This window comes from Haliaeetus leucocephalus, unplaced genomic scaffold, assembly GCF_000737465.1.
Source record: "Haliaeetus leucocephalus isolate CR32 unplaced genomic scaffold, Haliaeetus_leucocephalus-4.0 Scaffold687, whole genome shotgun sequence".
Classification (NCBI taxonomy): Eukaryota; Metazoa; Chordata; class Aves; order Accipitriformes; family Accipitridae; genus Haliaeetus; species Haliaeetus leucocephalus.
Genome location: NW_010973123.1, coordinates 5,533,552 through 5,550,038, shown reverse-complemented (window position 1 = coordinate 5,550,038; position 16,487 = coordinate 5,533,552). Strand labels below are relative to the sequence as shown.

The following is a 16,487-nucleotide window of genomic DNA, read 5'->3' as shown; positions in this document are numbered from 1 at the left end:
ATTTAAATAGCCAACAAAAATATCCTACAAATTAAGTGTTTCAAATCTTACATCAGCAATAGAGGCTTCATTTTGCATTAGTTTATAAACCATATAAAATGTACTAATAGTTTTAGTGATACATATATTCCTGACTATGTGAATGTGAAGTTATCATAAAGAGGAAAGTATGTAAATGGTAAGAATGTGGGGTGGGAAGCTTTTGTTACCTGTTTTTTGTACCATTTAGCAGATTTTATGTCTTGAAATCATAATCCCATATGCTACAGGTAACAACACTAACAATCAAAAAAATTGTGAAGGTGAAGGCATTATATGAATGCCCATGATCAGATTAGTGCTGAGAAGTGCATAAAAGTTCCACAAAATCATAAACAACGGTATCTTTTCCATGGCTAATGATACTTAGCTGTAATTGAGCTAATGACTCTTAAATTAATGCAAAATGAAGAAATCTACTCAAGAATCAAGTCACCTTGCTCTTAATTGTCTTTATTTCTGTAGAGATGTAGAATAATCCTTCATCATTTCCTTCTGAACTGAAGTACATCTCTGGGGATTTCTTTTTGTGTACACACACGCATACTCCAAATATGTTAAATAAATGACCTACTATCTTAAAATACGTTACAGTTCTTAAAACCAAATCACCCCAGAATAACAGGAAGGAATAATATATTTTGAGAATTTAAAATAAATAAAAAACAAACGCAAGGGATTGCTATTTCTTTTAAGCCACCAGTCTTACACTTCACTGTCTCAGATTCTCTGTGTTAAGTGAGTGTAAAAAACAGTGGGGAATAAAACAAGAGATTCAGGACTACACGGGAACACCTCTCAAGCACAGGAAAGCACAACTCAGATTTAAGACTTAATTTGATTAACGGAGTAATTTATACCATTTTTCTACTTACAGCAGACATGATGAGCTCTCCACCTAGATTCTGAATTTCTGCTTTAACTTGACTGCAGATTTTGAGCTGATGGGAGTACAGCTTGATCTGTTCTAGGTAAGCCAACAAATCCTGTTTGCATGATTGGTCTGGACACTGAAGATTAAGAAAAGAACAGTTAATAATGCATTTCAGCAATTGCAGATTCAAAATATTGTCTCAGACATCAGGTTAATACTTCACTGAGGAGTATTCAAATTGTATGCAAGTGTAGCCTTGCTTTTTACTACAGCTATATCAGGTTGCACAGTTCATTCCTCTTGTGAAGCTTTTTAACAAAATAATTGGAGGAGCTCAGAATAAACCTAAACTTCCTCATATTCACTTTTTATTTAACACTGCTGTGCTTGCCTTAGCAGTATTTCTAAACAAATTCTTTAATGTATGGAATAATTACTTTCCCTTCTATTCCTAAGAGGTTATGATTTCTTTTTAAGCAGATACCTACATTAACAGTGATACTTATGTGGGCAAATACAAGCATAAATGCAGAGCAATCTTAATGTTTATATGAAATTATTCTTTATCGTATAATATGATCTATGTTTTTTTGTGTTCCATTCAGAGTTTATTCAACTTGATCAGCAGATCTTCTGTATCAGTGGGAACAGGAAAATAAGAATGTCTTACAGAAAACTCACCAATTTCAATACTTTTAACAACGCAGATTTTTTTTATAAAAAATAGCATCCTTCTACCCTCACTTCTGTGAACTCCCAAAATACTTGGAGTACTTGGAGGGGAAATGCCGCTCTGTGAGTACCAGGCTAGACACCTAAGGCCTGGTATGCATTTGTTCTAAAGCTGCTTTTCATTGCTTTGGCAGTATAAAGGAATCTTGAGGTGAACGGTGAGTCCCTATTGTGCTACCACAGCTGTAAAAAGTCAGCATAAGTAAGAAATAGATCGCTACAGTTTTTCAGATGTGTTTTTAGCCTGTGTGCTGTACTTACATTATAATATGGTCACTGTAAAGAAACAATAACATTCCCACCAACTGCAGTCGCAGCAGTCATCTCTGATTTTGTATAGTTATTTAAACTTTTGGTCTTACGGAATTGTGGTCAACAGATTTAAATCCAAAACCTGCCAGAAGTCAGAAAAAGCACAGATTCTACTTAACTCATGAAATGCTTTGCCTAAACTACTAGCTTTGCTGAAGAAACTTGATACTTGTTTAAAATGGGGGTGTGACAATTCTACTCTTCATGACTATGCAGTATGTTTGGTTAAGCAAACAAGTCCATGTTTTAGACTTAGGAAACAATGAGTAAGGAAGATTAACGTGAACAATTTTAAATTAATTTATATGAATTAAATGTCAGTCTTTACCTTGTGTTCTGCTAGATCCGTTACTAAAATGTTTTCTATACTTTGACATAGTTTAGGAGAGAAATAGAGGAGTTTCTTGACATCCTCTTTTTCTTATGTGTGATGTTTTCAAAGTGTTAGTGTATTATGGAAAACTATACTAAAATACGTCTTTGTTTCTTGCTTACTCAACACTGCTTTAAGAACTGCACAAATCAGTATTTACATCCTGGTATCTCACTGGCTGTTTAGAAAACTGGAATACTCATTGTTTATTTAATTTTAATTAATAAAAAAATTGTCCTTCCAGTCAAATACAACTAATTCCTTTAAACATCAGAATTAATTATACCAAGACAGGGTGTATTTCCTGGAACAAGACGCTTGCTCCTCCATTTTTGCTTTTCTTAAATACACTGTGATTTACATTTTTCCACCACTGGAAAAATTCAAGAGATGGGCAGATAGGGTGTCGATGTAGTGTCTCATCCACTTCAAATAGTGACAATGTCAATTACAGAACTTCAGAGACAAGAATAATTTAACCTTATTATATAGTACTCTTTTACATATTGGCAGGCCAGTCACATTTACTATCTTCCTCATATACCATTTGAGAAGAAATGTGTAAAATTTTAGGAATGCTAAAGGTGATATGCATCAAAGACTGGGAAATTGCCACTCAAGAACAAAACCTTGAAGTTAAAACAGTTCTATGAAAACACTGGTTCAGTGCTCAGTAGCATTCAAAAAAAGCAAATGCTCGGCATTATTAGGAAAAGACTTCTGAAATGTGATTATGCAACTGTACGACTCTCTGGTATACCCACAACTTTACTACCCAGTGTCGATAGATATGGTGCATCTCTCCCCTCCCTTGCCTCCTACAAGGCACATAAGACAACAGGAAAAGGACAACAAAGATTTTTATGAAGACAGGTATTCTTTCCTCCAATAAAAACCCAAGAGGTCATTAAAAGTTACTAGCATGAGTTCAAACCAAAAGGAGATGGTTCTTAACACTATGTTGTTAAGTTGCAGAATGATTATACTAAAAGCTTACATGGGTTAAAAAAGTTACTGGACAAATCAATGAAAAACATCAAGGACTATTTAATGTATCAATGTATCAAAAATACGTTTGGTTAGGTAAATTCTTGAATGGCTGCTGGAGGTTGGGAGACCATATTGTCAAGTATCATGAAACACATGCCATTATCTCACCGAGTTCTGTATATATTCACTACTGTCAGCAACAGGGTATTGGCCTCAATGAACCTGTGGTCCAACCAAGTGTGCTCATTTTTATGTACTTTACCCATAAAATTTTCCAAGATCAAGGCAGGGACCAACACAATGCAAAGAAGAGGCATTTACAGGGGCAGAGATAACACTCTACACTACTTTAAGCAGGATAAAGTACTACAAAAAAATTAAAGCCTCATGCCCTATAGCATATCCCAATCAACCATGAACAGATGTTAGAAAGAAATGTACTCTGTAGAGCGGATATTCCATAAGGAATCCTCTATATATGGCTCAGAAGAATCTGGTGCAAGCAACACTTGCTCACTAGTGAAACCAAGCACTAGGCTGCAACCGAAGGACAATTAATAACTTCTGAGTTTAATCATCCCACAGGCAATTGATGGTTACCAGTTTAATGTCTCACATTCTTAACTGGAGAACCTGGCAAAGTATGAGAGGTTCTTTCCCATATATATTGAAGGTAGTGAGGTGTTAAGAGCCTTCCATTAAGAACAGGATCAGAACTGACTTGCATCCAAATGATGCAGTGGTGTTTTACCCAACAGAAGTAATATCCAGAAGCCTCCAGGTCATCTGATAAATTATGCAGTGAAACCAACATTCACAATCCAAGTGAAAAAGCCACTGGTACAGCAGTGGCACAAAAGACCAAGACAAACAATTGTGGAGGAAATTCTGACTGTAAACAATACTGTTCTTGCTTTACGTTGATTCCATCCCTTTGCTAACAAAGCTGGTAGCATTTCTCTAGAATCTCAATCTGTCTTCATGGTGAGTAATACTCTGTATAATCACACACAGATCCACTACTATAAATACAAATGTATAATAATTTATTGCAACTGTTTATTACCTGTAAGCTTGTAGGTAAGATGATCCTGTAATTGGAAGATCTTTTCAGCACATCTGCTTGCATCATATTCACCAGCTAATCATTTTAAAGGATGCCTGTTTAGTTTTACTTTCAGGGAAACTTTTTTGAAGTACATGAAATCAGCTTCTAAGTCAGGAGACTACCTGGTTCTGTAGCAAGACATGTTTCATACTGATCCCTACACTTGCAGAATTTGAAAGTAGTTAACTTTTTATTGCCTTGTATTGATCCTAACCGAGAAACCACTGCACATGGAGAAGTTAGTGACCCACACAGCAGTTAACCTGAGTAGGGCCAGGCCTGGGCTGTGCTGTGGTGCACAAATCCCTCGTCCGCAGCATACACCTAGCTACTGTACGGCAGCAGAGGAGCTTGCGGGCAGCTCCCACTTGGTAGTGGTGATTGGGACACTGGCATATCCTTGCCTTTATCTAGGACTGCAGAAAGGAGTTCTCGTGTCAACATCCTGTTTGACAGTGGAAATGATAAATGGAGTTGTTTCATTGTAAGAGAATCCCGTAACAGCTCAAATGACCAAAATGGGGGAATCTCTTCTACAGAGAGGGTCTGCCCAGCATGCTGTGGATGGCTCCAAGGGCCATTCGGTGCTACACCACCTGGGGTTCCCACCACTGAAAGGGATGTAAGATTATCTACGCTATTCTTTCCTTACAGTGTTAGCTCTGACAAACAGCATTTTAAATGACATCTCAGAGAGTCTGAGTGCCTGTCTTACTGGGATCATAGCGGACCAGCATCTCCTGGTGCAAAACAACTGGAATACTGAGGAGGCTTTTAATAAAGATCTTAATCTACAGCACACAGCCTTAAAACCAGGATGTACTAACTGCCTTAATCATCTTATGGCTTTCAGGTCACAAATTTGACAATGAATTTGAAACAATCTTATTTTAAACTAAATTTATTATCAATGTACTTGTGATTAATTTGCCTAGTTTTATGTTGATGCAGTACTGTAATTATTTTCACAGTTGTTAACTCTGAGTCATCTTAAAAGTGCTGTATGGACTCAAATACAACTGAATTCTGCTAATTATACCATACTGTGTTCCCTTTCCTTCAAACGCAGGAAGAGGGGTTTATAAAAATCTGAAATGAAGAACAGTGTATCAGAGAGGTGCTGCTGTGGCTGACAAGTTATAAAATACTGCTAATACAGTTTCAAGGTGGTTTGTGGTTTTTTTTCCCTCCTAAAAGAAAAACTGTATGAATTATGTCATTCCACAGTTCTCAATTATGATTCTCTAAAATTACATGGAGTGTGAACCAAAATCATTCATTTGAAAATGTTTTATAAACAGGAAAAGGTCAAAGAGATATGACAGTGATTCTTCATCACGCAGTGATTGCATCTTTGGGGTTCTTGCTCAGGTCTGAAGCTAGATGGAGGAAATAGAGCAAGGTTTTGGCTTTTCTTTCTTGCATGTAGCTTTGAATACTGAAAATGCTATCATACATTAGTGTCATCCTGTTAACTACAAAGGCAGAGTAATATTGTTGAATCGTGGGACAACTATGAAGTGATGTGGCCTAATTAAAGGACAGTTTCAGAAGTGGTAACAAATACTTACAGGACAGCCTAAGCTCAATAGCAAGAAGTGAAACAGTGATAAGAAAAGTAAGCGCAGGAAGAATGCAAGGACTTGTATCTTGTAACAGTTACTTGAAAATTGGTACAATGTAGAGCTATCTATTTTCACTTTTGAAGCAAATCATACAAATCCATTTTTACATGGAATAAAAATTCCACATAATTTAGATGTTACTCAAAGGCAACAGGTGACATATTCCACTAAAAAGTATTAATGCTGCTGAGAAAGGGACTCATAAAACCTCATCAGAATTCACGTTCCAGTCTGTGCACCAAATTCTTGCAGCATTCCTACAGTTTGGACCAAATTCAGCGAACAGCTATTCGGTAGCCCAGAGGAATGTAAAGTTTATTTTATTTTAGGACCCCAAGAGAGCCAGGCATAGGAAATTTGGCAAAATAACAGCTGAGAAAAGGAATTACTGGTCTTTACAAACACCTTGCAGATTAAAAAAATAACGCAGTGAGAAAAGAGCTTTGTAAGTTAAAAGATGACATGGCATGGGCAAAAAAGGTTACAGAAGTTAAAAGATTTCTAGCCATCTGAGGAACGAGAAGATCATATTAAGCCTCTTTGTAATAGGAGGAGTAAAGGCAAGATTCTCTTTTTTACTAAGTTTGACACATGGCTAGCAATGACTGTAGTTGTGTTCACCACAGAGGTACTGGAAGGGCTGCTTTGGTTCATCTTTTTTAAAAAAAAAAACCAAAACAACTGTATATGCCTATTTGCTTCTTGTGCTTGTAATAAGAAATTACATCTAAAATACACCTCTAACTAGTGTATTTCAGATGCATACTAGATAGCACAAGGAATAAATACCAGGGGTCAGGTGGTTCAAGGGTATCAACTGTGTGCAAGCTCTGAGCTAGGACAAATAGAAATAATTTGAGTGAATTCAGTAAAAGGGTTACAATAACTTGAATGACATCACATTTCACAGCAGCTATGAGGGTACACACGAATTATTAGCACTAATGATTCATGGCTACTTTTTCCTCACACTGATTTGTTCATGTTTCTAGTCTGGACTCACTGTAATAATACAGAAAAAGGAAAATTTTAGGAAATAAATATTTCATTGAGACTGGATTCCCTATTCTAAAACAAGCAAGAGATGATGATGCTTACTCATCTTTGGCTTTGATACCACATTGTTTTCTGCAATAGATCAGTGACGGTTTTGAATTTTAATTTGTAATTGAAAAAATCTTGAAAGGAGCCATGCTGCAATGCTCTTGAAAAGAGAGATGTGCTGGAAGAATATTTGTCAAGATCACAAATGGGGACTCAAGACATTTTACCTAGTTTTGCCACAAATCAGATCACAACTGTATAGATCAAAACCAGAAATTCTTTGTCTTGTTACCTGGAATTCAGAGAGGAATATGACAGAAAACACTAATAGATTGTTGCTGCTTCACAGATACTAGAAAAGCAAGCGTTGTGTATGAAAATCAAAAGTGAGGGGAAGAGAGAGAGAATGTGAGGGTGTGGAAGACAGCGACTATACCATGCTACCCTGGACCTAAAAGGCAGTCACAAAGACTAGGAATGCTTTAGATTTGATACTTGCACACTGACATTTCACTACACTCTTCTATTGGCACTGTCTGCCCCTAAAACAACCAACCCTACTTAGTAAAGAGGGCTGCTGCATGTGACAAGTTGCTTTTGGTGTATTCATTTACTAAGCTACTATGCAGTCGTCTTAGCCCAGAAAATGAGCATGCTTATTGATCTATGTAGATCCTGGTTTGGGTATTTTGGTGGAGTTTTTTGAGCGACTGGATGTTTTAAAGATCCAACGGAAATAAAGTGGACCTTATAGCTCTAACACTTTGCATTTGATGATGATACAATATTTCTTTTAAATGCTAAAAAAAATCACCTCGAGACTACAGCTATGCAGAGGCCAAAACTCAGACTATCCAGAAGGGTAGTTACATGGAAAACCATTTGACATCAATACTCGAAAGAAACAGCCAGTGTTGGGGGGCAGAGATAGAAGATTACCTAGGTACAGCAAAAGCACAGGTTCTGTAATTATCCATGTATAGAGATTAGGGTAGAAAACAAATAATTGCAAAGACAGAGGAAGAAAGTCAGTAATCTTACTAAGCACAGTGCTGAGACCTAGCACCTGCCCAAAACAGTAAGCCTGCTCAGCAGAACTCTAAGCCAATGCAACACCCTTGTGTTCCCACACCTAAGCTGACTCACCTGAAACAACTCAAGTTGTTTCTGCATAATTTACCCAGGGAAGTCAAGAATGGACTATACTATACATGTAAAATGTTGCATTCATAGCTTAAAGGAACTCACAAATATACACATATGTTCAAATACATATGTAGATAAATGTATGTACATATGCACGTGATACATGTACACATATATTTATGTGTGTTTTTAAGTGTATATGAACAGACACATGGATATGTATGAAGAAGAGAATTGACACAGACAATTAAGACAGGATCTATCTATCCATTGCTTCAGAAATTGAGAAGAAAAGGAAAATCTGAGGTAGGTCTAAAATGTCACAAGCACTTTTGTAAGTGACCTTCTTAGGTGCTAGAGGTTCTGTGGATGGATTAATCTGTGACAAAGTTTAATGCACTGCTGCATAAATAACCTACCTGATTGGCAATCAGCCGTGCTAGGACATCCATCCTTGATCCTGACTCTGAAATCATTTTTGCTGCATTAATTACATCAGATGTGTTCTTCAGTGGTCCTCTACCCCTTCAAATGAAACAAAGAACCGTACTACATTATTCAAAAACTGAGAATAAATCACATCCATGCAAATTAGGCACAGAAGAACTCAACTGAATAAAACAACTAATCCATACAGAAGCAACATTAATTAAATCCCCCCCCCCCCCCGCGCCGGTTTCTTTTTCATGTCCCACAAATTTGTGTTGTTTGGCATCAACTGGATGCAGAAGTACGAGAAGGATGTCACACAGTTTTTTCATACTGGAAGCACAACCCACGCCAAATCCTGAGAATACAGATTTTAAGAGACTACTTTTGCCATTCGCTATTCCTGTGGTTATATGAAGTTTATATTCCTTTCCCTTCCAGGAATTTTCTAGTAAATATGTTCAAAGAAAGTTCAGCACAGCAATGTATTCTGAGACTCATTATAGATATCTGGTCAGAGCAATAGTAGGGGTTTTTTTTTAACTTAACTGGTGTACACAAGCTTGAATGGAACTGTATGAACAAGGCTCCAATTAGAACTAACAAATGCCACTCAAAGTCCAGATATGCCATATCTGAAAATAGTTTCCAAATAATTTCATAAATTATTCAAAGAAGAATTTTCAATTTAGGAAAACTGTAAAGTTCTTGTGAACAGTTGTCAAGAAGCCAACCTCTTCTTTTGTACAACCTCCCCACAAACCTAAAAACTTTAATTACTTGAGAATGTTTCTAGAAAGTAAGAAGTAAAATGTGAATACTTAAGGTAGGTGATATTGACAACCATTATCTTCACATTCTCTTGTTCTTCAGCTTCTTCAGTGTTGAAATACTTCAGCTAAACTAAAGTCAACACTTAATTGTAATTCACACATGTATACAGTGAGCAACCCCACTAAACTCAACTTTGCATTTCAAGGTCTTTGACAGGAATACTTTTAGTTTTATTATGTAAACATTTAATTCCTGAAGGCCTCATATAAATTTACAAGTTTTGTAATGGACAAAGGAAGTGGACAACATGAAAAAAAAAAGGCTATACTTCTTTGTTCAAATGAGGAGACCCTTTTCCTCGAAGACAATATGGTTTCACGTATAAAGGCAAACCATTCCAGTAAAATACTCGTTTAGCCTAAAAATCTTATCGTACGTAACTATACAAAAATTTCGTTCAGTAAAAAGACCCTGATGACAACACAATATGGCAGATAATGTTTAATCTTTTCTTTTCTTGATTAATTGGAGTGCTTAGCAAAGAACTATGTGTTAATCCTTGGGGGAAAAGCATACTTGACGAATACTTTACAAAATCATACTTTAATAATTTCCTTATTCTTAACTTCTGAAGCCCACATTTGGAACAACTCAGAATCGGGTATTTTATGTGTTATTTTTCCACAGAAAGGTATCTTCTTCTTATGGAAAACCTATTTAGCGAATTGACCAGTTTATAGAAGAATAATAGTGTATGTGGGGAACGAATTTGCAAATGCAATCCTATGTGTCCAGGATTAAGTACTCAAACTTCACAATACCCTTCATTTGCCTTTCCTGATGTTTTTCCTTCTGACTCTTAGTTTCACAACTGAATTCGTAAAACTGCATACTAAACCTTCCCACCACCTCAGTCCACTGATTAGTTTTTCATTGTTATTTGCACTGTGGCAAGTTCCAAAGGCCATAGGTATGTCACTTGTCCATAGCAAGTACTTTAGATGCTCTACAAGTTGTAAGCAGTCCAGTACCCTCCTGGAAAGTTACAACCCAGTCTACCAGTCAAACAGCACAAAAGGTGAACACAACCCAGAATTAAAGCAGCAGGGAAAGGAGAGATGGCATAACAGTGCAAGTAATTTCTGTTTAGGTAATCCTTGTGAGTATCAGCCAGCAGCTTTTTTGACATCTGAAGATACGCTGGCCATGCATTTTGAAGGTGAAGTTGTTTAATTAAATTAGCAATTTTCTTGTACCTGTGCAAGTTCCTCAGAGGATCTGGCTAACGAGAATGAAGCAATTCTACCCAAGAAAGGTATTTCAAACAAATGAAAAGTATTTCTTTCCACCACAAATACAGCTACCATGAGAGCCATTAGAGGAACACTCAGCAATGAGGACTGACAAGAATTCTGCTCCACTTGCCACCTAATAGCACCAATGGTTCAAGTTCTTCTCCACTACATTCTCTAAGAAATGTGGGGCAGGATGCTTATGAGCTATAAACCACAGCTAAGTCTTGAAATAAATGCTTAGAAATAGTGTTTAACAATGCCTCAGGCTTATATTAAAAAGTGCTGAAAATCCAGCATGTTAAGTTACACATACAAAGACGGCTCCTTTTCTACACAACCAAGAAGAACTACCTGTGCTCCATTTTTCACCTCCACATAAAATCCAGACCTTTTACATAAAGTGCAGGTTTAATTACCTTGGGGTATGGCATAATGAGCCATTAGTCCCAATTTATGATGTTTGGCAATTCTACCCACTAAATACTTTTAAAACAGTACTTGGGAGAGTACACCAAATCTGCTGAATCACCAGCCAAACGGAAGATACAGACAGGAAAAAAACTGGGATGAAATTTCTAGGGCGACAACTGCAAACTCTTAATTTGGACATAAATAATCAACTGCATGGAAAGAGAGCAATATAAACTCCAGAGCAGGTTTTTAAGAAGATACAGGGGTTATTACAGTGGGTCAGTCTGAACAAGAGTCCATGAGGTACTGCTGTTATGAAAACAGCAGATGCCACACCAAGGTACACAAATAGGTAGATATCCAAAAGAAAGTTCTCCTTTTGCTTTCTCAGTTTTGGTAGTTCTGTGTGGGTCTCCATGAAGACAGTTTTGACACAGTTGGAGACTGTCAAATAGGATTAGAATGTCATAAATATGACCAATAAGGAAAGACTGAAAGGTTTAAACCCTTCTTTGATAAAGAAATTTGAAAGTTAGGAGTGGGGCAAAGGAGGAAGCATGAGCAAGAGAGGCTGTAGGATACACATGGTAACAGTCTTCAAATGGGCTTCATGGCTGTAGTGGATAGGGGAGGTAGTATTGAGCCCACATTCTGGAGAAGTTTCAGATGAGGCGCCGAGATCATGGGGAACTGGAACAGAGCAGCCAGGAGGCTGTGGCATCTCCGCTACTGGACAAGACTAGACAGACATCTGTTACGAATGATGGGATGATTTAAGTCCCCTTCTGAGGTCTCTTCCAGTCCAACGATTTTATTTTAAATTTATCAAAGAAGTTTCATGTTGTTTGGTTGAATGACTACCAGTTTCAACGTGTGTTGCCTTCTAATGTTATCGGTGCAGCTGTGCATTTTGTGAATTCCCAGTTTTCCTGATTTAGCACCGGATCAGCAGATTCAGAATGCCACTAGCTCAGATTAACTCCCTGAATCCAGATATTAGAGACACAAAAAGTCTATTAAATCATCTAGGTTGTTTTCCCCAGCCATTAGACAGCGTCCTACCAGTTTTATATTTACTTGCATTTTGTCTGGCAAGTTTGAAGTAAGAAAAAAAACACTTTGCTTGGGAGGCTGTTTCCCTGAGCTATCCATCTCACTGTCTGGAGGGGGGTTTTTTCAGATATTTCACTTAGTTCTCTCTCCATATCATTGTACCAACATCCCTTTCCTCCTACAGATGTAGTCCGTGATCCATCTCCACCAGGTGCTGAAGCATCCTTGCCTAATCTGTGAGACTATTGTGGTACTTGGTCCAGTTGTTAAAAATAACCAAATTACTATAGATAATACAGATCTGCATGCAGAAGCTTAAGAAGATTAGCTTAGCTTGTGCACCTACAGCAGATGCTTAAAGACATATTAAAAAATCCTTCCCACCATGTACCATCTGCTGGTCAACAGCATCACAAAATTTCTCCTTCATGGAGTTTTCCACCTTTTTCACTCTTCTATGAGATAAATTCTAATTTCTTTGCTATGGTGTCCATGTAAACTTTTTTTTTTTTTTTTTACTCAGCCTTATCTTACTATTTTTGCCCTGCTTCCAGTCTCTGTAACTTTTAAAGCCAAACTTCATCTCACACACTCCATTAATGCATTTACTGAAATTCTTTCCCAGTGATTTCATTGCGTTCACAGCCTACAGTAGATTCTGAATGCCTGATTTGGATTCATTGCATGAAAGATCTAATACACCTACTTTCCTCACACTTCACTATTTCCAAGCATAAAACCTTACTAGCTAAGTAAGCTGGTAACACATTCAAGGATATGCAAACAAAGATGAGACACAAAGTACTATATTTATGAGCAATTATATGCCCCCAAGGCAGTGATGGATTGTTACTAGATCTCTTAAATCACCTGCTCTATCCAATGAGGAAACTGGGAATAGACCATAAATAATTTGAGAGACGTCCAGCTAAGTCTAAGTAGAAGGAATGTAGTTGGACTGTGTACAACAAAATCAGTTTAGAGTACCTCCATGAAGTTGTAGGAGAAAAAAAGCTTCACATAAATGTTTCTTGAAAGGTACAAACCTAAGAAGAAAAAAGCTGGACTATGTTAATTGGTATGACACCGAGGGTTTTGGAAGATTGTGAAAGAGAGACCTAACCCTCTCAGTCTAATCCTTCTTGCTCCAAGCCATGATAAACAAACAGTGTATCATCTGCAGAGTAACTCCATCTCTGTCTGCCTAAACTTAACTAGAATGATTAGCAGGCATCAGTATCGGGCATTATCTTCTTTTTGATCCACGCTGGAATTTCACTCTGAAAAGTAATGATCAAAATTGTTCTCTTAATTCTTACATTAATGGAAACTTGTAGTCTTACCTCAAATCTAAAAGGCCTTTGCCATCACATTTTCCCAGAATAGACAGTTTTTTGTCTCTGAGCAAAGCTGAGCGGCTTACCCCTACTCACTGTACTCACCTCAGCAAATGTTTTGTACTTCCCCTGCCTCAGAAACAACAATAGGGAGCTCTACTGACCAGTCAGTCTCAAAAAATAAACTCCTACCTAACATACATCTAACACCATAAACTACCATCAAACATAAGCCTTTCATAGCACTGCAAGCATTTCAAGGTGTGAACTTAAGCTTAGCAACTACTGTCATCTCCAAACCACAACCTGAGTGGTCTTTTTCACATTAAAGTCTCAAGCTTCAGGCACGGACCACTACATCATCAGTCCTAATTTCTAGCTCAGCAAATCCTGACAGCTCCCACTGTCATTACAGGATTTCTGGGGACACCGCAGAAGAGGCACTAACTCCAAGCCAGTATAGACCCAGCTACCTCTTTGGTCCTTGCTGTTCCAATCAAAGCTCAGCAATGGATCCAGTCTGGCAATCCCGGCCAACGCCAGACCAGTGTCCGTGTGAGCAGCCCCAACTTTTATCATCAGTTAGAGTGAGTTCAGCTTTGGCCTGGGTGAGGCTGACTGTTGGGAAGGGCTCCTTGTTAATGGGAATCAGCTGGAACTTTTCTTGACTTTGTGAAGAAGGTCAGAGCACTCATCCAGGTGGCTATCACATTACTTCAGGTGCATGTCTACTCTTGGGGAAAGTGCATTAGTTACATTGCTATCAGTTTGTTTAGTTTTATAAGGCACATCCATTACCTTATCCAGAGACAGAAAGATACTCCTAAACAAACTGAGTAAATTTTATATACACTACAGTATTTAGTTAATTCAGTTGTCACTACTTTCCATGGTTCCACTTGTGCCTCCTACAGTTCTTCCCCAAATACACAGTGTGTTTCTCCCTTCTTTCTACCTTCCCACTGATGTTCTGCAAAATGCTTCTAATACTGGCACAGTTAAGAAATTTGGATTCCCATCACGCATTCTGATTTCTATTCCATGAGCTGTTTCTTAAGTTTTTTCTTTTTTTAACCTAGTGATTGCATGAAGTCCTGGGAACAGGGATAAGGAAGCAGGATTCAAACCTCAGTCATTACAAATGCTCTATTAACTTACTGAGTGAATCATTTTTCTCTGTAGATCGTTTTGTCTGCCCCTCCCAGCTCAATGCGCACAGTTTTAGATGCAATTTGTGAAGTGCTTGCTGTTCAAGGATGGAAAACTACACTTTTTAGAATCAAGGCTATAAACAAAAAAACCCTTCTATTACACCTGACTGCATGTCTCTATCAGTTATACCTAGACAAACGGGAGGCAGCAGAGTTCCTCAGGTAATTCAGTTAGGGAGAATGTAGTTGTATACTGTACAGGTGGATCCCAGAACTGACCTTTGCCATTTCATTACAGCTGTGGACACAGGAGCAAGGAAGATTCTACTTCACCTCACTCTCTATCCCCATCTGAGTTTACAGGTTTGGAAATTAGAAGGAAAGAATTCTTAATGCTAGCAAAACTGCTAGTGTAACTGACTAAGGCCAAACCCACACTCAACATTTACAGATGCAATGGCTGAAGCAGTTCCACTCATTAATAAAATGGATGTAATATAAATAAAAGTGTAGCCAGATGAGAAAAGGACAGTGGGAAGGAACTCTAAAAGGCATGAAATAAATGTCCGTAAACTCTCTGTACTAAGTAGTATTTTGTAGGTATAAATACCTTTTGTGAGTAAAGGAATTTAAGACTTGCAAAAATACCTGGATTATATGGATCCAGGAACGGGTCAGTGAAGTTCCAGGCAATGTGAACACAGCATATATATTACTATCTATTCTATAATTCTGGAAATGAAAATGAGTTTAAGGCAGAAGTTTCTCTTCCCTCTTCTTTTTTGCCCTCCTGCACTGGCAATATATCAGCTCTGCATCTCCCTCAAAGAGCAATAAGGGAGAGGAGGTCCAAAAGCATAGTCTTTTTTACAGCAAGAGTGGGGTGATATATATGAAACAAATATACTTTATAAATGAGTATTACATGGGCTGATCTGGCTATGACTGGGTTTTATTGGATTGGTTCCTTTGAGTGTGCAGAAGTCAGCCACAGACCCTGTTGGAATTCTGAGAGCTGCCCTTCAAAATCTCTTGGTAGAAATGTTGGCCATCGACCTCATTTTGTCTATCGGTTCCAAATGTCTGCTGAAAGCCAGTAAATCCTATCAATTCATAATCAATCAACAAGTTGGAAGCATGCAGAATACAACAAAGATGAGTAAGAGCCAACATGATTTTTCAAGGATAAATATTGTCAGACCAATGTAAAATAAGCTTTTATGGCTTCTAGAAAGATTAAAAGCTGTAAATACCATGTATCTTCAGACAGGCTTCTGAAACTCCCTTCTGTTGTATTTTCATAAACTACCTAAAGAGTATGTGGTCTAGACAAAATACTTGCAACGGAGATGCAAAACTGTTGGAAGAGCATTCTCCAAGACAGACTGGTTATCAAAGGGCTACTGTCACAATGGAGGCAAAAAACAGAAGAAGGAACCTGGTTTTGCTGGCATCTGCCTTGGTTTCTGCGCTGCTGTTGTGGTTTAACCCCAGCCAGCAACTGCCACCTACTTCGTGGCATCTAACCAAGTTTTGAGGATAACAAAAAGAGAGTGAAGTATAACCCAAGAAAGACAAGTGATGCACAATGCAATTGCTCACCACCTGCTGACTGATGCCCAGTTAGTTCCCGAGCAGTGATCCACCCCTCCTGGCCAACTCCCCCCAGTTTATATACTGGGCATGACATCACGTGCTATGGAATATTCCTTTGGCCAGTTTAGGTCAGCTGTCCTGGCTGTGTCCCCTCTGAACTCCTTGTGCCCCTCCAGCCTTCTTGCTGGCTGGGCATGA

At 38.0% G+C, this 16,487-nt stretch overlaps 1 protein-coding gene across 2 annotated transcripts in view; it reads right to left on the bottom strand.

Moving 5' to 3' along the window:
• The window catches only part of CTNNA3 (catenin (cadherin-associated protein), alpha 3), a 529,775-nt gene that overhangs the window by 14,720 nt on the left and 498,568 nt on the right, over positions 1 to 16,487 (bottom strand). For both annotated transcript variants that reach the window (XM_010579986.1, XM_010579985.1), the window contains exons 16-17: positions 8,663 to 8,768; positions 915 to 1,049 (exon numbers count right to left, since the gene is read on the bottom strand). In XM_010579986.1, coding sequence (XP_010578288.1) covers positions 915 to 1,049; positions 8,663 to 8,768 — 241 coding nt within the window. The remainder of the gene's footprint in view (positions 1 to 914; positions 1,050 to 8,662; positions 8,769 to 16,487) is intronic.